This window comes from Lucilia cuprina, chromosome 3 (assembly GCF_022045245.1).
Source record: "Lucilia cuprina isolate Lc7/37 chromosome 3, ASM2204524v1, whole genome shotgun sequence".
NCBI classification, from domain to species: Eukaryota; Metazoa; Arthropoda; class Insecta; order Diptera; family Calliphoridae; genus Lucilia; species Lucilia cuprina.
In genome coordinates, this window is record NC_060951.1 from 40,078,313 (window position 1) to 40,102,531 (window position 24,219).

At 26.6% G+C, this 24,219-nt stretch overlaps 1 protein-coding gene across 1 annotated transcript; it reads left to right on the forward strand.

Moving 5' to 3' along the window:
- The first annotated feature begins 3,032 nt into the window (after positions 1 to 3,032).
- On the forward strand, positions 3,033 to 20,996 carry LOC111687320 (sex peptide receptor). Its single transcript, XM_046947255.1, has 4 exons — positions 3,033 to 3,725; positions 7,805 to 7,935; positions 12,732 to 12,793; positions 18,014 to 20,996. Exons 1-4 carry the CDS (start codon positions 3,200 to 3,202, stop codon positions 18,741 to 18,743), a joined length of 1,449 nt encoding a protein of 482 aa, XP_046803211.1. The 5' UTR covers positions 3,033 to 3,199; the 3' UTR covers positions 18,744 to 20,996.
- The last annotated feature ends 3,223 nt before the right edge of the window (positions 20,997 to 24,219 follow it).

A 24,219-nucleotide genomic window follows, 5' to 3' on the forward strand; every position in this document is an offset into this window, starting at 1 on the left:
AAATGTAATTAATTCTATTTCTAACTCAAACAAATTATGCTGAGAAGTTAAAACTTTTTGTTAAGAACCTTAAGTATTTAATTTTTAATTAGTTTAAAAAAAAACAATGAACAAAGTTTTTTAATTCTGGTTTAATTAAATAAAAAATTTAAATTTAATTAAACACATTTTCTTTTCAACATACATGCATATTTCTATTGATTTCTCTAGAGATGAACTGCAACTTATGACCAGTAGAACTTTTCTAGCAAAAACTGAAATCTGCTTGAAATTGCTGTTGCAAGACCAAAAACCTGACAAGTTAAAATTAATTTAGTAAAATAATTTAAATAAATACATGTACCACAACATTGCCATCAAGCTCTTTATTTTACTGTGTCTGTTTCCATGGGTCTTTTAGATATGTTGTATATAAAAAGCAGTCATTTGGAACAATTAGAAAACTGTTGATTATTTCTTAATGCGGTAAATATATATTTTGTTAAAGTAGGCTTTGAAAAAGTTAAGCAGAATGTGGTATTAGCAGTGGACAACAAAATTGTTCTACGGAATTCTATGAAAAGATAAACTTTCAGAATTTGTTCTGTATAAAGATAAATTTTTCGAAAATTTTTTAGAGAAAGATAAATTTTCTGATAATTTTCTATTAAAAGATATATTTTCCGAAAATTTTCTATAAAAAGATACATTTTTCGAAATTTTTTATAAGGATTTAAATTTTAGAAAAATTTTCTATAGAAAAAGTTTATAAAAAATATTTATAAAATGAAAAATTTTCTAAAAAATTTTTAACAAAAAAGAAAAATTTTAAAAAAATTTTCTATAAAAAGATAAATTTTCACAAAATACTCTATAAAAAGATATGTATCAGAAAATTTTCTATAAAGTTAGAATAGAATTAAAATGTTAGGAAGATTTATGTAGAAAAAGACAAATTTTCTAAGATTTTAATAAAAAAGAGAATTTTAGGAAGATTTTTCTAAAAAATGTAAATTTTCCGAAGATTTTTGCAGAAAAAGAAAAAAGTAGAAAAATTTTCGAAGATTTTCTTATAAAAATATAAATTTTCCGAATATTTTCTATAAGACTAAAATATAGTATCATAAAAAAGAGTGGATTTTAAAAAGTTTTTACTGAAAGTGACAAATTTAAATTTTTTTGTTAAATGAGTGGAGTTAAACAGTTTTTTTTAAGAAAATTTCAAAATATTTATATAAAAGAGCATATCAAAATATTTTCATAAAGATAGATTTTTTCATAAATGTTCCATATGAAGAATTCTTATACACAAATTATTAGTATAAAGGGAATTTTCTCTAAGATTTTTTATACCCTACACCACTATAGTGGGGAGGGTATTATACGTTTGTGCTGATGTTTGTAACATACAAAAATATTGGTCCAATACCCACCTTAAAGTATACCAATCGAATCATTTTTTGAGTCGATTAAGACATGTCCGTCCGTCCGTCTGTCCGGCTGGCTGGCTGTCCATGTAAACCTTGTGCGCAAGGTACAGACCGCAATTTTCAAGATAATTTGATGAAATTTGGACCAAGCATGTTTTTTGGCACAAGGACGAAGCCTATTGAAATTGGTTGAAATCGGTCCATTATTTCACCTAGCCCCCATACAACCGTACCTCCCGATTTGAACTTTTTATGCTATAATTACGTCAAATATTCTGCTATCTCTCTAAAAATTGGCACAAATAAGTTTTATATAAGTATAAATACTGCAGATTTTCGTAAGGATCGGCCTATATTTGACCCTAGCCCCCATACAAACCCCCCTTCAAAAAATGACTTAAACGTCTAAAATTGACTTGTAACCATTTGTATCGCAATGAAACTCAACAAAACTAACTGTTATTTAGAAATATATCCTTTTCCCAAATTTACCGAGGATCGGCCCATATTTGACCTATATAAAGCCTCATTTAGAAATTTTAGTTTTTTATCAATAAATGGCTTAAATATTTTGGAATTATGGTAATATTAAAGTTTCTTTACAAAAAATAAAAATTTTATAAAAGTAAAAATTGTAAAAATATACTCCTGGTGTAGGGTATCATATGGTCGGCCATGCCCGACTATACTTTCCTACTTGTTTTTTTTAAATTTTTCCTTGAGAAATTTATCAAAATTCTATTTACCGAAAATTTACCTTAAAAGTTCTCTATGAAAAGTTACATTATAAAAAATTCTATATAAAAGAGAAATTTATCTATTTTTTTTTTTCATAAGAAGATAAACATAATGAAAATATTTTAAAGAAATTTATCAAAGTTATTCTATAGATAAAGAAATTTTTTAAAAAATTTTGTCTAATTGTGAATTAAAAAAATTAAAAAAAAAATTGTTAAAAAAGAAATTATTGAAAACTTTCTGCAAAAATAGAAATTTATCAAAAATTCTCCTTAAATAGAAAGATTTGTCGAAAATTCTTTATAAAGAGAGAAATTTATTGAAAATTTTCTAAAAAAAAAAGATAAATTGAATAAAGTAGGAGTCTATTAAAAATTGAAAATAATTTTCTATAAAAATATAAATTTATTAGAAATTCTCTATAGGAAAAGAAATGTATAAAAAAATCTTTATAAAACAAAAATTATAAAAAAAAATTTGCATAAAAGCAGCATTTTATTGAATTGAATCCATAAATAGAGAAATTTTCTATAAAAAAAGACTTTTTAATTAAGTTGTTTAAGAATTATATATTAAGACTTAAGTAGTTGTTAAGATTTGGTTTTTATCTGGTCACCCTAAGATAGGTCATAAAACAAAAGAAAACTTATTAAAAACTCAACAGTTATGTTATAACGAGATATACAACAAGCAAAAACTCGTAAAAGCGTATCACGTAAAACTATTAAAAAAAAATTTTAATAATGTTTGCCACAAGGGGTTGGTGGAATATTAGAAAATGTATATAAAAATTACACGGAAATATAAACATTCAACTAAACACTCAAGGTCATAAAAAATTACATAAAAATAACTAAACTTTTGTTTTTCTTTTCTTTACAGATATTGCAAAAATTTAAAGCAGTCAAGTATAAGGAGGAAAAGATTAGAGAAATGAAAGAAAACATGATTATTTAAAATTTACATAGATTAAGAACATATTAATTATGAATTTATAAAATCTAAAAAAAAATCGCTACAAAAATAATTGCCAATAAAAAAAATTTCAAAAAATGAATTTACAAGAAATCTATAGTACCGCCATAACAGAAACTGTAGCTGCCGTTATGGATCCCTCAATGGCTGTCAGTTATAATAATATGAAAAATAATAATACAATTTATTCCTACGATACTTCAGCCCCCTCGGGTTGGACAGGTGATGGTGGAGGAGGAGGTGGCGGAGGTAGTGTTGGTGCTAGTAGTGCTAGTGTTGGCTATGAAGCTAGTGGAGATGTATTTATTAATTCAGCCAGCAATTATCTTAATACAATTGATGGCAGCATAAACAATAACACAAGACATGGTCCTATGAATTTTTCTGATTTATATTATGGTGAAGAGCGTTGTCAGAATTTTGATTTTTTAACAAATCTATCATATTGGAATGTAACTTGTGATTCACCCGTAGAATACATTGTACCTTTATATGGCTATAGTATGCCATTCCTGCTGATAACGACAGTACTATCGAATTCATTGATTGTTCTGATATTGAGTAAAAAGAAAATGTCAACACCAACTAATTTTGTTCTAATGGGTGAGTAAATTTAATAACTTTTCTACATTTTATAACTCTAAATATAAAGTCCAATTTTACTACTACTTATTTAGATTGCAACTATGTTTTAGCCCCTTTAACCTAACTCTTCTTTTATAATTGAAATAAACTTTGTAGTCCACCAATACATCTTATTTAAACATAAATTTTATTGCAGCTTTAAATCTAAAGGGAATAGCTGCAAGTATATCAAATTTATTACAAACTGCCAACAATGCAAATAACCAAAACTATAAATTAGATTAATGCACTCATGACACTTACGAAAAAAAAGGATTTAAAGTGTTTGTTGCACACATATGGGGAGTTTTTTATTAAGAAGTAATCTTAACATTTGAAAATTTAATATAAATTTAAGAAGTATTCCAATTAGTTGTATACTAGACTCCTTCAATATAAGGATAACTGGTTCCATTCCAGCTAGTACTGTTATATAACTTTGCCGTCAGTATCTTAGCAAAAGCTTAAACTATGTTGTTTTTCTAAGTATCCCTTTTGAACTATTTCAAAAAAATTATTTTTCAACTAGTTTAAATCCATTTCTAAGGCTTTATATACCTATTGTTTTAACAAAAATATTTCCTTTCACTTTTAATACAGAATTCCCCTTACATAATTGAAAAGTCCGTTTAGTTCTTTTTTATATATTGTGGTTAGTGCATAGATAAACTTTTATGATCAATAACACTAAATATGGATTTTGTCAATTCTATTTAATGACCAAGCATTTTCAAAGTAAAATCCAATGAATGTTTGTTGTAAAAGTTTTGTTCTCAAGCGAAATAGTTTTCTTTGTATGCACTGTAAAGCAGGCATTTTGGGTTAGTGTGTTATTGATGTTGCACTAAGAGAATATGATCAAATGTCCTGATAAGTTTAAGTGATCAATACAAACGTTTTTTAAATTAAGTTACCGGGAGTAAAAGACCTACAGTGAAAAGTAATCTGACAAATTTATTGAATAGTCAACTGAAAAGTCGACTAGACTAGGAGAGTTTTTGACGAGTTTATTGTCCGTTAACTTATTCATTAACTAATCAACTGATTGCTGTACGGATTTTTCTACTCCCGAGAATATGTAGTCCAATGACTAGTGTATGGAATAGTGTAGTGAATAGTCTATGCACTAGTTTAGTGACAACTATAGTGTCTTGCATATGGACCAGTTTATTGATTAGTCTATTGACTTCTCTATTAACTAGTTTGTTAGCTATTAAGTTGTTTCTTTGGAATAATCGATTGTATAGTTTATTCATAAGTCTATTGATTAATCAATTGAATATTTCCTCGATTTTCATATTTTCTACTCCATTGACTATTGTACTGATTTGTCTATGGATTAGTCCAGTAACTAGTCTATGCACTATGAACTAGTATCTTGAATAGTTTATTATCTCCACTACCGACTTATAAGTATATTATATAGTTTATGAACTGGTCGGGTTACGTGGGTTGCTAGTTCACTCGGAGGAGTTGTGGCATTTAAGCAATTTATGGATGAAAAACTGAAAGAAGCTTTATATGGGGGCTAGGGGCAAATATGGACCAAGCCCGATAAAATTTTGTAAATATATTTATATTTACATAATATTTTGTTGTGCTGAATTTCATAGCTTAATCGACTCAGAAAACGATTCTAAGCAGATTGTTATACTTTAAGATGGGTCTAGAATGAATATTTTTGTATGTTACAAACATCAGCACAAATCCAATATACCCTCCGCACTAAAGTGGTGTAGAGTATAAAAATTATTAGAAATTACTAAAAAACTGCTTTTTTTACTGTCGACAACGACTTACATAATAGGGGGCAATAGTTTCCCTTCCCAATTTCTTTGATTATTTGGGATTTGCGATTTTCCTAATAAAACTGATGTTTACTAACGACGCACCCTTGAAACAGTCTAGATAAGAAGGAAGGAGCTCTACCGAGATACAGTAGTCTATGCTCTTGTAAGACTGGGCATTCACATTGTCACTTCCTCCTAAAAGCTTCTACAGTAGCTATAAATTCCGACTTGCATACATCCAATCATACAATGCCCAATAATTATTATACTGGTAAGAAGCCTATTCAAATTCTTACTAAGACTGATACAGATCAGTCTAGATATTCTACATGTCTTTTATAAATTTTAATAGTATCCCCAGAGGAGTGTGAATATCCCTTTGCGCAAGGATTAACTTATATTTAACTAAATCGATAAACAAATTTATTGAATTTGTTTTTCGAAGAAATAAGAAAAGCTGTAATGTTTTATCTAGTCGTTTTTACCATAAATTAGTCAATTTTACTGTTTACAACTCCTAAGCTTAAAAAATCTCTCCCTTTTTATATGTGAATTTAAAACCAGTTAGTTAGAAATAGGGGAAGCATTCTTTAGATAATCTAGTCCAGAAGAGAACTATTTTATTATGCAGTTAAATCATGTTAATATTTGTACAGCAGCTGCAGTAGTAGAAACATAAACTATACAGTTTCTAAAGACCATAAAATAATGACAAAATAAGAAAATGGAGTAAATTTAAAACGCATACAACTAAAATCTTCATCTCCCCCAAATGACAACAACTAAATATTAAGAATTATCTAGCATTTGCAACAGGGGTGATATGAGCATAGTAAACTTAAGTATGATAAAAGTAAAACTATTAAATTATTTTGAAAAACAAGAGAAGTTTAAAAAAATATATAGAAAAATAAAACTAAAGCAAATTGTTAAATATAATCTTTCTTAAAAAAAATAATATTAAAATAATTGACATTAACATCTTTAGTGGCATAGTCATCGTCATCAGTAAAAAGTAGCTATTTTTCTTTATACTTTTTATTCATTATCTTTTTGTAATTTTCTTAAGGTTTTCTTTTTTTTGGTGTTGTTGTTAATACCGCTGTTGCTATTTCATAGTTAATTTAATAAAATTATCATGTTTCATGGCCTAAAGCATTCAATAATAATTTTATTTTATTATGTGGGTCGCCGTTTATAATCAAGTGAAAACGAATGGAAACATTGCGTGAGCAAATGAGTGAGTAAGTGAGTGACTGAGTAAGTTACTGTCTGTCTGATTGTCTTTCAGTCTGCCTGATGTTGTTGATTTTTCAACAACAACAGGAAATTCTAAGTAACAGACTCCTCCGGTTACACAAATAATAATCAAAATATGCTTGGTTGCCTGCCACTTTTTAAGTTGATATTGTATGATTAGATTATTATTACTTTTTATTAATTTATGTTTATGGGTTGGTTATAATTTATGAAAATAAAAATGTATACTACATTGGATAACTGTTATTAGAATTTAATGTGTAGACATTTTTAATTTTGGAAATTTTCTTCAATAACTTTTTTTATGTTTCAAAAGATATTAAATTCAAGTTGGTTAAGTTTTTAAAGCAAAAGATTCCCAGACTAGTAAAGTATTTTTATAAATGTTAAACCTATCCTTTGTATCTACAACCCGATTACTGTCCGTTAATGTAAGACCACAATTTATCACGTGGCAAATAACCTGTAAAATTTGGAAAATAAATACATATCTTTTTGACCACTAAAGGGCATTTAATTGGTTTAATATTTCTTGTATGGCCAAATATTTGTTTCAATAATATATCTTATGTCAATCAAATTTTAACCAGAAACCAAATAACCACACAAATAACCTTGTTAATTAAAGCCAAGAAAACATTTATCCATCTGATTACCGTCTAGTAATTTATTATGATTTTTTCCATTTACTCATAGTTGTAGTTGTTAACAACTTTTTATGGTAGTTGTCATAACCACCAGAAGCATGGTTAGAAAATCATCAAAGTCCTACTTTTATATACAAACATATATATGGAAAATTTCCATTACACTTTTTTTACACACAACAGCCTGCATACAGTATTTAATGTTAATTAAGTTTGTTAACACTGTTAGGACAAAATAAAAAAACTAATAATAATTAACTGCTTAACTTGTGCCGAACTGATATTTCTTTTCTTTTTTGTTTACATTTTGCCTTAAATTTCTAATAAAGTAAATGTTCTATTTTAATTGTTTCTTTTGCAGGTATGGCTATTTATGACATGTTAACGGTGATATTTCCTGCCCCTGGTATTTGGTATATGTACACATTCGGTAATCATTATAAACCGTTGCAGCCGGTGTCAGTATGTTATATTTATCAAATATTAAATGAGGTAAGAAAATTCAGCTTATAACATTGAAAATATATTTCTATCAAATTTAATTTATTTAATAATAAAATACTAAATAAAATTCTTTAAAAATATTCTACGTATAACTTATATTTAATAAATGCAAATAATCATACGACGTGTAGTACGAAGATTTTGTATTAAGTGTTTAATAGTCTAGTCTATAGTCTAGACTATAATCTAGTCTATAATCTAGTCTAAAGTCTAGTCTATAGTCTAGTCTATAGTCTAGTCTACAGTCTAGTCTATAGTTTAGTCTATAGTCTAGTCTATAGTCTAGTCTATAGTCTAGTCTATAGTCTAGTCTATAGTCTAGTCTATAGTCTAGTCTATAGTCTAGTCTATAGTCTAGTCTATAGTCTAGTCGATAGTCTAGTCTATAGTCTAGTCTATAGTCTTGTTTATAGTCTAGTTTATAGTCTAGTCGATAGTCTAGTGTATAGTCTAGTCTATAGTCTAGTCGATAGTCTAGTGTATAGTCTAGTCTATAGTCTAGTCTACAGTCTGGAGTTTTAGACACTTATAAACAAAAAAAGATCCATATTTCCAAAATCTGTTTTTGACACCTCTAATGTACGTGCTAAAGAAAATGAGAAGGATAAACAACAAAATTGATGATTCTTAAAGTGTGATATTGATTAATGAAAAATTAAAATAAAATCATAGTTTCTAAAACAACAAAAACCTGCAAGAAACATTTTAAATAAAAAAAATTAAATAATTCTTGGAAATAGTAAGATAAAAAAATATTTCTAAAGATTTTAGTTTAAAAATTTTTTTTAAAATCATTCCATAGTTGTCATATGTCATTCCGAGACTGAGAGAAACACATAAACCAAACTTAAATAAACACAGTTGTAAAAATATCAAACCACAAATACATTTATCACTGTCAGTCTGTACATATGTATATACAAGACATATATACTGACACTTTCTCTCATTTCTCTTTCTCCTATACATACAGACAATCACTTACCCTGCCAGCAAATTTGAGTTTAATTTTGGATACATGAACTGAATAGTCACTGTAAAGACTCAATTTTATGTTTCTCAGTGCTAAGTTAAAAAATTTACAAAAACAAAATACATTACTTTCTAAATTTTAGTGCGTTTTAATATACCAAAAGGAAAATTAAATGATAATAAGTAGATAGATTAAAAATTTCAAAAACTAACACTTTTTAATACACTAAAAAGATAGTTTAATGCAGAATCATTCTTGCTCCTGCACATTTCAGTAAATATATTTATTTCATTGTGATCAGTTGTGTGATATATTGTGAAATTTAGATTTAGTAATAAATTGTGTTAATATTAAATTCAATAATATATCTAAAACATAGTGTAATATAAAATAAGCATCAATGAGAGATTAGTGAGTGCAAAACAGTATAATAAAGGAGAAATAAAAAAAAATTATAAAGTCGCGTTTATTAAATAAAAGAGTATAAAATCATTACACTTTCCAACTTCTCTATTGTTATGGCAAAGCTGGAAATTTACTACATTTACGAAATTTTATGTTATAAAAAAGTGACTTGAAACTGAAACGAAACGGGCACATCAAGTAAGTATTAAACAGGCGAAACAGTTTCTTCCGAACGTGGTCACTTTTTATTCACTCAGATTATATCAAATTAGATTGTTTTAAACATTTAGCTGTAACGTTATGGTTACAATTTGGATAGAAATTGTTGGCAGGGTACTTGTACATAAATATAAGTATAAAATACTTGAGAGAAAATTAGTTATTACATGTTTCTGCTTAACTCTCATTCTCTCGTCTCAATGGTGCAAAACGATATTGATGATAATGATTATGTTGTTATTATTGTTCTTGCTGCTGTAATAGGTTGCGGCTTGGTTTATTATTATTCTATTTGTTTGTGTTGCTGCTTTTAGTATATTGCTCATCTTGTCGTTGCTTAGCAGCAATAGAGGCAACCAACAACATATTGACATGTTGTCGACGTTATTGAAATGGGAATTGTATAAAGATGAGGGAAATGAAGTGTAAGCTTTCATGAGTGTGTGTGTGAGTGAAATGTAATTTAGAATATTAAATGTACATCCTTGATGTGATAGTTTATGAAGGATTTTCTGTTAAATTTTAATAAATTTCCTTAATATGGAGATTGTGTATAGTTTTCTTTAGATAGATGACGATATTGTAAATTGATTAAATGAAGGTGCAATGTTATGTATTTAGGAAATATATTTAAGAATATATTGGAAATTATGTTTTTATTAAGAATTTTTCGGAAAAAAGTGTAATATGCAAATTAGGTCTACTTAAGTTCGAAACTAAAATGTATCATTAAAAAAGTATTATATAAGAAGGAAGGTCCATCGGATCCCTTGTTGCTTTTCACTCCCCAGTAAACTATTGAATAAATTAAACATGAAAAGTTATTACTCACTCACTTAGCACACCCATTATTTAGTATAAAATCCATTATAATTACTTAACTTGTTAAGCCGAACTTGCATCATAATTCTTTACGCTTGGTTGCTCTAAATAGCCCCTTACAGCCCCTATAACAATTTTACCGAAACAACAACAACAACTTCTATTCTAAAGGATTAACACTAAATGCAAGAGTAGTGTAGTTCTACACATTTGTTTTAATTTTTTTCCTTTCAACGTCGTCATCAAATGATGTAAATTTAAAATATGTTAGCAACATATTCATATGTTGTTTACATTATATAATCATCATTAACAACATCATTGACACCATCGTTGCTGTCACCGACGTAGTTGTAGGCAAAATATTTTGCCATTTTTTAAACATAAACAGAAAACTGAACGCTAAGCAGTAGCAGCTGTATTACTTAAGGCAAAACGTGTTTGAAGGAAAAAATGAACATATTATTAGTGTTAAATTAAAGGCGTTTTTGCACACATAAGTATGTATGTAGACACTTACATTTAGGACTACAATTATTTATGTGTGTATACGAATATTTGTATTGGAATATATGGTCTTTGTTCATATTTACACAGGCACCCACAATGTTGATATTTCCCTCAACGTTGTTGTTTACAAAGAGGGGAGGTGGGGGGGTTTCGGTAGGATGTAAAGGAGGCTGACATGAACAACGGTTGTAAGTATATGTTTACTAATGAAGGGGATTTAGGTCAACGATTTTATTGTGTAACTTTGAAATCTATTTGTACTTGAGCTTGTCAAAGATATTAAAAATTAAAAAAAGAAGAAATGAGATTTTAATAACGATAATGAATCATATTGAAAATTTTTGTTTATAGAGTTACAAAAAGAGGGAAAAAGTCCTTAAAAACATATACATATGCTTATATAAAAAATATAGAAATAATTTTTTTCGCAAAAACTTTTAAGAAGTGAGTAAGCATAAGCTTAATTAGTATAGATTAGAGCAAACTTATCAATAAAATCCTGTAAGGGCTAATAAATTAAATCTTCAACTAAAAAACTTAATAACACTTAGAAATTAGAATAAAATGTCTAGAAATTATTCAATTAAAAAGAAATATACGTTTTTTTTATAAACTAACACATATTTTGTAATAACCCTTTTTAACTACTAATGAATAGTGTTGAAAATAACTAAATTACTTTTTCCATAATTTTCAACTCGCTGAAATTTTATATTTATTTTTTTTCCAAATGTAGTCTAGTATGATGTGAATATTTTGGTTCTGCTGTGAGTCAGTTTATGTTAGTGCATATTACAAAAAATAAATAAAAATGGGGTCATAAAGTATCAGCAGTAGTAGCAGCAGTAATTAGAGTTCTTATTTTTCACATAACCCCCTATACACAATTATGACAGCTATGAAAATATTTCCACATTTAATTTCTAATTCATATTTTAAACGCGCAAAAAAATAACAAAAATAAATTCATGCGAACTTTTTTGTTCGACTATAAATTGCTATCATTTTTTCAGAATATTCTCAATTGGGGGCAAGAGATTAAAACTCTAAAAGTTAATGAAAATAACAACAAAAAAACTTAGTTTTAAAAAGGTCAAACGATGAAATTGTAATGAAATGTTAAAGTACTCAAATGAAGCGGTTCATTTTCACAGGAAACAGATATAGGAAAAATATTAAATTAAAAGAATTAAATTAGAACTGAACTAGAACTGAACTAGAACTTAACTAGAATTGAACTAGAACTGAACTAGAACTAAACTAGAACTGAACTAGATATGAACTAGAACTGAACTAGAACTGAACTAGAACTGAACTAGAACTGAACTAGAACTGAACTAGAACTGAACTAGAACTGAACTAGAACTGAACTAGAACTGAACTAGAACTGAACTAGAACTGAACTAGAACTGAACTAGAACTGAACTAGAACTGAACTAGAACTGAACTAGAACTGAACTAGAACTGAACTAGAACTGAACTAGAAATGAACTAGAACTGAACTAGGACTGGACTAGGACTGACCGTTTCTAACTCTATCCTGTCTTATTAAAACCAGATTTGGACTTTCATAGACATCAACGTTTATTCCCTGGTACTTTATTTGTCTAAGTTGACAATGTTTGAATTTTTCTCTGTTTAAATATACGAAAACAAAAGGAAATAAAAACAAATAAAAAAATTATACCAACTAACAAACATAGTAGCCAAGTGCTGCAAAACTCAAAGGCATCATAAGTACAAAATAAAACAAAGTAAAATTTAATAATACAGATTGTTTCTCTTTATGTAAGATTGTTTGACTTTCATTATTTGTACGACTTTAATTTTTTTCTTTATCATTATTTCTTTTCAGATAATGCCTACAATGTGTCATACGGCCTCAATATGGCTGACTCTCGCTTTAGCAGTGCAAAGGTATGAAAAAACGTATATTTAATTATTCTATTTTAAGTATATTTTTAGGAGTCCTTTTTAAGAAAGAGTCCACTTGTTGTCTTCAAATAGTTAAAATTATTAACTTCCCAGTGATAATAAAGGGAGATAAAACCAAAAGAATAACATTTTTCACCACTTCGAAAGTTGCACTAAGTGAATTTGTTTACCTTCTGTGATAGTGATGTTTATTGACTTCCAAAGAAGTGAAAATAATCCAATTTTGTTAATAATTGAATATAAATTTTTTGTACTATTTTTTTTTTAATTAAACCCATTTTATGTTAGAATTGTTTGATAAATACGTACAAATGAATTGCAGGTTAATATAAGTTGTATTCTACAATACTACAATTTTACTTCCTAATTACTCCTAAAAATAAAACATAAAAATTACTTCCTGAGGATGACATCATATGTATTGAATTTGGAATCAAGTAATAAGAACATTCCTCCTTTGACAAGCCTTGTTAAAATCATCACGTCTTCAGGTTTTTTTTAGTACTTCCTTACTCTATGGAAGTACTAAGAAACTCTACTTCTTTTTCGATTCTTTGGATTTTCTTTTGCTGGGTTGTTGCTATTGCTCTAAGTTAGAACAGTTCCTGCATCAACATCTCGTAACTAGGATACCATATTTTTTAGAAATACTATTCCAATTTGTTTACAGTATTTTTTCAAAAATAAAATACGCTATAAATAGAAGATACATATCTATTTTTATTTCTTAGGCAAATGATTGAGAGAAATAAAATAAAAATAACAAATATGAAAAATAAATCCCATAAACAAGATGATGATAAATTTCTATGACATTCTCATTATGTACGTACTTACGAGACTAAATAGGGTCTTTATAAATGAGTAGTTGTTATCAATAAAGCAGCTAGGCATTATGAATGTCCATAATATAGTCTTTTTGCCGGTCCTGGAATGTGTGTCTGTTTATGTCGTTGTGCGTGCTTGAAATCCTTGTTAGACTTATTAAATGACAAGTATTAAAAAGAATAAAATCTCTTCAGCAAATTATTATTGATAATAATTTATTCAATAAGAGTTTTTACTTGGTCATAAAAAGATTCAGTCTATTGAGAAAGATAAATATATATCTCACATTAACCTTAAAAGTGTCATAATTCAATAACTCAATCATTACTTTTATGGTCATAAGTAATCTATTGCGGAATTACTTTAAATATTTTTTTCTGTACTAGATATGACAATATATATGAGTGGAGACAGCTGATTCACTACTTGACAATGACTCAAGATGTTATTCATATCCCCTTTTAAACCTTACACAATTTTACAGAGACAATTGAATTGTCTCTTCTACATTTATTTTAATGTTATCTATTTTTAAGATTATATTATTGAAATATACATGATTTACTTAGTCTTAGTATTTGCTGTTGTAGAAGTGTTGGATTCCTACTAAATTGACATTGTAGTCATTGAAACATTATTAATTCTATTGTAATGCTTGAATTATTGATTATTCATTTTTATAACTTTTATGATGTTTCACGTCATAAAAATTGGCACAAATAAGTTTTATATAAGTATAAATGATATTGCAGATTTTCGTAAGGATCGGCCTATATTTGAGCCTAGCCCCCATACAAACCCCCCTTCAAAAAATGACTTAAACGTCTAAAATTGACTTGTAACCATTTGTATCGCAATGAAACTCAACAAAACTAACTGTTATTTAGAAATATATCCTTTTCCCAAATTTACCGAGGATCGGCCCATATTTGACCTATATAATGCCTTATTTAGAAATTTTAGTTTTTTATCAATAAATGGCTTAAATATTTTGGAATTATGGTAATATTCAACATAAAAGTTTCTTTACAAAAAATAAAAATTTTATAAAAAGTAAAAATTTTAAAAATATACTCATGGTGTATCATATGGTCGGCCATGCCCGACTATACTTTCCTACTTGTTTTTACCAATATTAGTGCTAATGAGTTCAATAATTGTATTAAAAACTTTTCGTTCCGCTTTTAATTTGCACATTACAGTTAATTTATTGTAAAAATAACTGAGCAATTAGATTAATTGCCTTAATTGACAATTGACATTTATCAAATAGTATACATAATATTTAGATGGAAAAATTTGCATTAATAATTTATTACTTAAATTAACAGAATTTGTTTACTAAACTAAATATTTAACTAATAATATTGAATTTTTTAATTAATTTAAATAATACTGAAAACTTTAAAGCTAAGATCACTTTCCGATTCTAGTTCAATTTTGATTCCACTTCAGTTCTAGTTCAGTTCTAGTTCAGTTCTAGTTCAGTTCTAGTTCAGTTTTAGTTCAGTTCTTGTTCAGTTCTAGTTCAGTTCTAGTTCAGTTCTAGTTCAGTTCTAGTTCAGTTCTAGTTCAGTTCTAGTTCAGTTCTAGTTCAGTTCTAGTTCAGTTCTAGTTCAGTTCTAGTTCAGTTCTAGTTCAGTTCTAGTTCTAGTTCAGTTCTAGTTAAGTTCTAGTTTAGTTCTAGTTCTAGTTCAGTTCAGTTTAAAATAATATATATTAAAGACTCATAAAAATATATATTAATATCATTTAATACAGAAATTAATCTTTTCATATTTTCCTGTCTAATAGCCAATAAATTTAGACGCATTAAACAAATTAATATTTCTCACACCATATTAGCCACAATGTCATTTAAAGAGAAAGAAGCAAAAATGTTTACTCTTACCCATCCGATTAAAACGCAAAAATATTTTCCAAATAAATTTCACTTTATTTTCAAATTTCATTAATTTTATCACTAATTGATGGCTTTAATGGTTAAATTATAATAAATTACCATGGTGTTAACTGATTTGGTTAAGGCCTTAAGTTAGTTGTCTACAGCTATGAAAAAAACAATATAGCAGCAAAAGCCAACCGACAGTAAAATAAATACCATACTGTAGCATTATTTGTTTTAATACTTTTGCTGTTATTTATTTATTTCACTAAATAAATAAAAAGCAAAAGAAACTTTATTAATAAACAATTTGCTAAGAAACTCCTTTAAAATTAAAGAAACACGTAAAGCAAAAGGAACATGAGAAACATTTTACATTTTGCCAAAAGATTGTAGTAGAAGTACATACTTGTACAAACTTAAACTGAAAAAATATATAAATCAAAGTCTTAGATAACAGAGCCAAAAACAAGCAAAATCGACAATAGTAACAACGCAACACGAACAGTTTTATCAGATTGTAAAATATTGAATGTTTGTAACATATTGCTATTCCATGACTATTTTATGGTCATGACCGTTCTTTGCTTTTTACCGAGAGTTTTCTAGGAAAAGTTTTCATTTAAGTTAGTTTTTTATTTAATAATATTGTTTTTTCTTAAACTTGACCTTTTAGAACGAACGAAAAGAAAAAAATATTTTCTGCATTGTGTGTTTTAATTTAAACATATTTGTTTTCAGTTTTGTGTTACTTCAGAAGACAATTTTTCAATAAATGTGCTTTTCCTAGGAAATATTGGATAAATCTGTTTCTAGAGAATTTTTGGAAAATGGCATAAGTTTTGCATTTTTTTTTCTTTTCATATGAAATTTATAATAAATATTCATTTTATACGAAATTTTTAATATTTTTTTTTTTAATAAGAAATTTTTGATCAATATTTGAAAAAATTTCGATAATATATTTTTATAAGAAAATTTCTATCATTTCTTGATGCAATTGACATAGGGCAGCTTGACGTATGATTAATTTCAAAAACACTCATACGCCACAATCAAATTATTCATATAATTTGTATGTATGTATGTATGTATGTATGTATGTATGTATGTATGTATGTATGTATGTATGTATGTATGTATGTATGTATGTATGTATGTATGTATGTATGTATGTATGTATGCATGTATGTATGTATGTATGTATGTATGTATGTATGTATGTATGTATGTATGTATGTATGTATATTTAAAGCAAAAATATTAAATAAACAAATACATACATATTTTTAAGATTATAAAACTCAATACACTTAAAAACGTGAATCTGCTTATATTTTATTGTAAATAATCATCATCGTCAACTCTATAATTTTGTAAAAAAATTATATGGAAATCGTAAAAATACCTAAAATACACCGTAACACCAACGAGAAAACAACAAAAACTTAAGGGTTTAAACTGACACGAGTTAAAAGTAATTTTGATTGGCAATAAAAGTCAAATTACGTACAAACCCACATTTACATATACAATATGTACATGAATTGATATTCTTGTAAAAGTATAAATACATATATACGATTCAAAAAAAAAAAGAAAAAAACGAACGATTGAAGCCATAAAAATATCATGATATTAAAGACATTTCGCAAAAATAAATTTATTTATGTGAAGACATAAAAATAGCTAAAATACATTTTGAAAAACACGAATGCTTTAAAATAAACATAAAATATAATTGTGTTTGTAAAATGAATATATTGATAGCTAATGGCTAAAGTATGTTGGAAATTTGCAATAAAAAAATAACCAAAGAGATTATATTTTTCTTCTTTTATTTGACTGGAAGCTCGTAAAAATATACTATTAACGTATTTTTGGCTATAAAAGGTGTGCAATTTGAAAATATGGCAAATATTGCAGGATTTGATTAGTTTATGTTTCTATTCTAAGATGACAGATTGATTGCTGTAGAGTTTAAAATAATGTACGTTCAAGGCTATATTTAGCCTGAACTTTAGTGAACACCCAAGTATATAGTCTAGACTACACTATAGACTAGTCCATAGTCTAGTCTATAGTCTAGTCTATAGTCTAGTCTATAGTCTAGTCTATAGTCTAGTCTATAGTCTAGTCTATAGTCTAGTCTATAGTCTAGTCTATAGTCTAGTCTATAGTCTAGTCTATAGTCTAGTCTATAGTCTAGTCTATAGTCTAGTCTATAGTCTAGTCTATAGTCTAGTCTATAGTCTAGTCTATGGTCTAGTCTATAGTCTAGTCTATAGTCTAGTCTGTAGTCTTGTCTTTAGTCTAGACTATAGACTATAGTCTAGTCTTTAATCTAGTTTAGTCTAGTCTATAGTCTAGTGAAATTTTTAGTCTTTAGTCAATTCGTCAATCTACCCAATCGAGTTTATAAGTAATTTATTTAATATTATTAAATTATTATACATATAAAATATTTCTGTTCTCTTCTTTTCTTTCAGATACATCTACGTTTGTCACGCCCCCATGGCTCATACCTGGTGCACTATGCCGCGCGTGAAGCGCTGCACTCTTTACATAACCATAGCAGCTTTTCTGCATCAAAGTACGAAGTTACTAGATCACACTTTTGAACCGGTTGAAATAAACTGGGAGGGACAAGTGGTGGAAGTTTGTCATATGCGTACAGCCAACTGGGTGGATGATTATATTGGCGAAGATTTATATTATACATCATATTTTCTATTTCGAGTGATATTTGTACATCTAGTGCCGTGCATAATGTTGGTCACCCTTAATATACTGCTATTTGCAGCCATGCGTCAAGCCCAGGAAAGAAGAAAACTTCTCTTTAGGGAGAATCGCAAAAAAGAATGCAAGAAATTGAGAGAAAGCAACTGTACAACACTAATGTTAATAGTGGTGGTGACAGTATTCTTAATTGTCGAGATACCCATAGCAGTGGTGACAGCCATGCATATTGTTTCGTCTTTGTATATTAATTTCATGGATTATGATAGTGCCAACATTTTAATAACATTCACGAATTTCTTCCTAGTTGTCAGTTATCCCATTAACTTTGGTATCTATTGTGGTATGTCGCGTCAATTCCGTGAGACCTTTAAGGAGATATTCTTGGGCAGCATGGCGGTTAAGAAAGATAATTCGTCTAAGTATTCTATTGTTAATGGACCACGTACTTGCACGAACACCAATGAGACTGTACTCTAGTAAAGGTTTCTTCTAATGCCGTTTCGCAAAAGTTGGAAACAACGGAGACGGCATTCAAGCTTTTGCAGCAGTGTCACAGAAATACCAGTGGGTGGTGGAAGAGGTGATACAACTGCCACCACTAGTATAAGTGCTTGTGGTGTAGGTGGTATTAGCAGTAGTAGTGGTGGTATTATAAGTCATAGAAATAATGTAACTAATATAGATTGCGGTGCTGCAAGGCGCTGTAGTGAACAGCATCAGCAACATTTTGTTGTGATGGATATTATCAACGAGGATAAAGTGGAAGTTTAGATTTTAAGAGTATATCCATTTTTTTTTTTTTTTTTTTGCTATAAACTAGTATTAATAATACAACTTCAAAAATATAACAATAGCAGCAGAGTAATATTAATACAAGAAAAAACATTAATAAATATAAAAAGTAATATCTTTAAGTTTGGTGGTTTTGACAATTGTATTATATAGTTATGAAAGAGTAAATGTGTGTCTGTAAGTCTATACAAAATGTTTGTTATATTTCTAAGGTTTATAATATAAGCTTTATTTGTACTTTATATAAGTAAATACTGTAATAATAGTTAATAAGGTTTTATTTAGAATATTTTATTTTCATCTACTATTAATTATATATTTAATACATAGTTTTGTTAGTAGAAAGAAGCAGAAAAAAAATTAATTCGAATTTATTACTATATTTTTTATACCAATTAAGTAAATTTTAATGGAAATGTATAAAGAGTTTAAATGAAGTGCTATTGTTTGTAATTGAGATTTTTGGCTATGTTAATTAAAAAGTTACAATATCGCATCTAATACTACAAATATGAATCTCAAACTATAAATGCTGATAAATTAAAGTTTTAAGCCAATTGCAGGGAGGATTTTAACATGTTTTAGAGTGTATTCTAAATTATTGTTTCCAATATGTTGGTATTTAGAAATTTATAAACTCACAACTAGGAAGTGTAAGACACAATTTGTATTTCAATTTCTTTAAAATTAACAAGTATTCTGAGTGGACACACAGGATTGCATGTGTGTATTCCGAACAATGAAGAACATGTGTATAGAAGATAGTGAAACTCAGAAGCACTTTCAGGCACTCGTCGAAGTCAGATCCAAGTAACTTAGGAGTGATATTATAAAGGAAAAAATATTCCTCAAGAACCCTAATTGGAAAATTCTCAGGAATTACGTCCAGTATACTAAGTTTCTAAACACAAATATACCAATAGAAGCATCACTGTATACTTCTTCCTATCAATCTAATCTAACATAATCATGCATACTTGTCTAGTCTATAGTGTAATCTATATAAATAGTATATGTGTTAGTCAATTGCGCTCAAACAGTCAAGTAGAGTCAAAGAGAATTAATTTTAACAGAACCACTCAACTCTTCAGATGTAGCATTATATACTATTGGATCCTAAAACTAAGGATCCTTAAACTAAGGGAATAAAATGGTTTCAGGCCAGACAGCTTATGAAGATTGGATATAAAGTAGCCAAAGAATGTACTTCTCTTTGGTAGCTAGAGCATAGAAGCCAATTTGTTCACTATCCCCGTCCTTGAATCTTCAAAAGTATTTATTGAAGGGAGATCAATCTGATTTGCGTGCCCGCATATCATCTAGTGTCTAATATTTACTTCCACAAGCCTCCGTATACTCCTGGAGCGTTTAGCATTGAAAAGTCTTATAAACTTGGTCCCAATTTTCTAGTGTATAGTCAAGTCTTTAAACTTGTCTATAGTGTAAACTGTAGAACTGTCTAGTCTATACTCTAGTTTATAGTAAATAATATATAGACTTGTTTATAGTCTATACTAAATCGGGTCTATTGCAATGTCCAATCTATAGTCATGCCTCGATTAGTCTATAGTCTACTCAATAGTATAGACCAGACTCTAGAGTAGGACATAGGCTTAACTATCTCCTACTCTAGAGTCTGGTCTTAAATTATTAAAATAGTCTATTGTCTATAGTTAAGTTTGTAGTATAGTTTAAGGCCTAGCTATAGACTAAAGGCTAGAGAATTGAGACTGTTAATTATTTAATCTCTAAAAAGAATAAAAAATAAAAATTTCCAAAAATTTAAAATTTTCTCCACTGCAACAGCTTCAATACTTTATTTTGTCAGTTATTTAAAACACACAATAAATAATACTATTATAAAAATACATATGTATGTGTGCACAAACTGTAAACAACTATTAAATAGATAAATATTTAAATTTGTAAACTTAAAAGAGCCCCATAGTTTACAAATTTAAATAGAATCAATTTAATTGAAAAAAAAAATAAAAATATTTGAGTATTTAACTAAAACAAAAAAAAAAAAAAAAAAAAAAACAAAACCATATGTTATTTGTATATTAAATTGCATAAATAATTCAACATAAACTAAATAAAATAAAATATTTTTTTATATAACTGTTAGTAGTCATTTAAGTACACTTTAAATGCAAAATGCTATTTTTTATTTCAATTTAATGTTATTTTACATATAAACAAATAAACACCTATATAATATTATTTTTAAAATGTAAATTAATGTAAAAAATCAATTTATTTTTCACAACGTTATTTAAATATATAGTAATGTAGCAGCATATTTTAAAATAAATTTAAACTTGACTTAAAAAAATAAAATAGTTTTTATATTGTAAATTTATATTTTATTTCTTTCTATTTTTATGATACTAAAAGTATGATTTTTGTATATTTTTTTTCCTTAGTGCTGTAAAATAAGTAAATAAACACTGTTATAAATTTATAAAATAAAAAGAAAAATAATTTCAATAAAGAGAATGAATTTAAATTGAATAACTCACAAAAAATATGATTTTTTATTGGAAATTATATTTACCAAATGATAAAAATTTCTAAAAAAGCAACAATGAACGTAAGTATAACTTTTTGGTTAAAATAAAAAAATCTACAAAAACACTAGCAAATTTTCCATAAAAACGATATTAAAAAGATTTTGGTTTTCCATTAAGGGCAATTTGTTAGAAAAAATATTTATCGAAAATTTTCTATATAAAAATGTTCTTTAAATAGAAAGTGCCTCCAACACATTCTATATAAAATACATAAAAAAGAAAAAATTCTGTAAAATGAAATTTCAATGAATTTTTTTCTTCATAATTTCCAAAATTAAAATAACTCAAAGATTTATTATAAAAAATAATTCTATACAATGAAAATTCATCAAAAATTTTTTTAAAAAAAGGAAAAATTTCGAAAAGATTTTCTAAAAAAAAATCTTAAACATTTTCTATTAAAATAAAATTTATCAAAAATTTTCTAATAAAAAAATATTCAATAAAAACAAATTTCTTAAAAAATTTTCTTTAAAAAGGAAAATTTTTTATAAAAAGAAAATTTCTATATTAATTTTCTACAAAAAAAATTCAAAAAGTTTCTATAAGTTTCCATAAAGAGAAAATAAGTTTCCATAAAGAGAAAATTTATTAAAAATGTTTTATTAAAGGAAAATTTGTCAAAAATTTTCCATAAAGGGAAAATTTCTTAAAATTTTGGTTAAATTCTCAAAAAAAAATTCTTTAAACAATTTTTTATTAAGAGAAAATTTCAAAAAAAATTCAATAGAAAGGATTATTTTTTAAATTTTATATTTATAATTAAAAATATAATAAGAAAAACGTTCATTAACATTTTCTATAAAACGTAAATTTATTAAAAAATTTCCATAAAAAGAAAATTTCTCAAAAATTGCTTAAAAATGTTATATTGAAGAAACAATTTTTAAAAATTTTCTACAGAAGAAAAATTTTTCAAAAATTTTTTAAAAAATTAGAAAAGAAACTAAATTTCACAATTTTTTTTTATAAAAATAAAATTTCTTACAAATTTTCTATAAAACGGAAAAATTATTTTTTTTTTCAAATATTTTCATTAAAAAGAAAATTAATGGAAAATTTTTTAAAAAAAGAAAATTTCTTAATTTCTATTGAAGGAAAATTTTTAAAAAATTTTCTTTTAAAGAAACATTTTTCAAGAATTGTCTATAAAAAGAAAATTTCTCAAAAATTGTCTATAAAAAGAAAGTTTCTTAAAAATTTTTTCTAAAAAGAAAATTTCTTAAAAATTTTTCTAAAAAGAAAATTTCTTAAAATTTTCTATAAAAAGAAAATTTCTAAAAATTTTCTATAAAAAGAAAATTTCTAAAAATTTTCTATAAAAAACAAAATTCTAAAAAATGTTCTATTAAAAAAAAAAGATTATGAAAAACTTACTTTAGAAAGCTAATTTATCAAACATTTTCTATGAAAAGTAAATTTATGAAATTTTTACTGTAGAAAGAAAATTTAAAAAAAAAATTTCTATAAGTTTTCATAAAGACAAAATTTATTAAAAATTTTCCATAAAAAGATAATTCAAACATTTTCCATAAAAAGAAAATTTATGAAATTTTTTTAAAAATAAAATGTCTAAATAATTCTCTATAAATTGAAAATTTATAGTAATTTTTTATATAAAAAAATTTCCAACAATGTTTTATAAAAAAATTCTCTAAAATGTTCTTTTTATAGTTAAAAATGTCGTTGTCGTATCGTTGTAGCGTTGTATGTCATAAAAATTTCTCAAATACAAATTGTTTAAACAAAAACAAATCAATAGTAAACAAATTATGATATACTACTATACTACCGTATAACACCTAATGTGAATTGGGCAAATATTAATTCGGTTTTCTATTCAGTTGTTTTAAATAAAAAAATTATATAATCCTTGCAAAGTCATTTGTTACCCGGTAAGTTGGCAAGTAATATTGGAAAAAAGTGTAAGTAGGTGAATAACTACTTATTTTTGTTCGACGATGACCAAAAAATAACTAGTAACAAATCTTCTCATCCGAATTTTCCGGATTTTAAATTGGTTTTACAGTTATTTTTTATGTTATGGTTTTTACGTCAGAAATATTAACTAATTCCTTATGTACGTATGGCTACGCTATAGACAATTGACTACAAATTATATTAAAAAAATTAATTTACGTTATTAATAACCACAACTTATTACCCAGTAATGTATGAAATTACTACATTACATACAATACTCATTAAGAAAATTTAAAAATAATTTACTGCGATCCCAGCAAAACATGGTGCCTCTGAACAAAAGCAAATATTTTAAATTATAAGCAAGGGCACATTGCCGTTTAATAAGATATTTTTAAATCGGTTGAATTATAAAAGGCGTTTAAAAATAAGGATAGGTAAATAAATACGAAGCTATTAATAATCATATTTTAACTCCAAGTATTTGGTATAAATTATATATACTGAATTCAAGACACTTTTCGCACTACTGGTTAGACATATTTTTATGTAGTATATGCACGCACAATTATGAATGTGTGCGCATAATTAAAATTTTCTGGAAATCGTATAATTTATATTAGCAATATAGGTAAAAGTGTTCATTCTGTTAATATCAAATAATT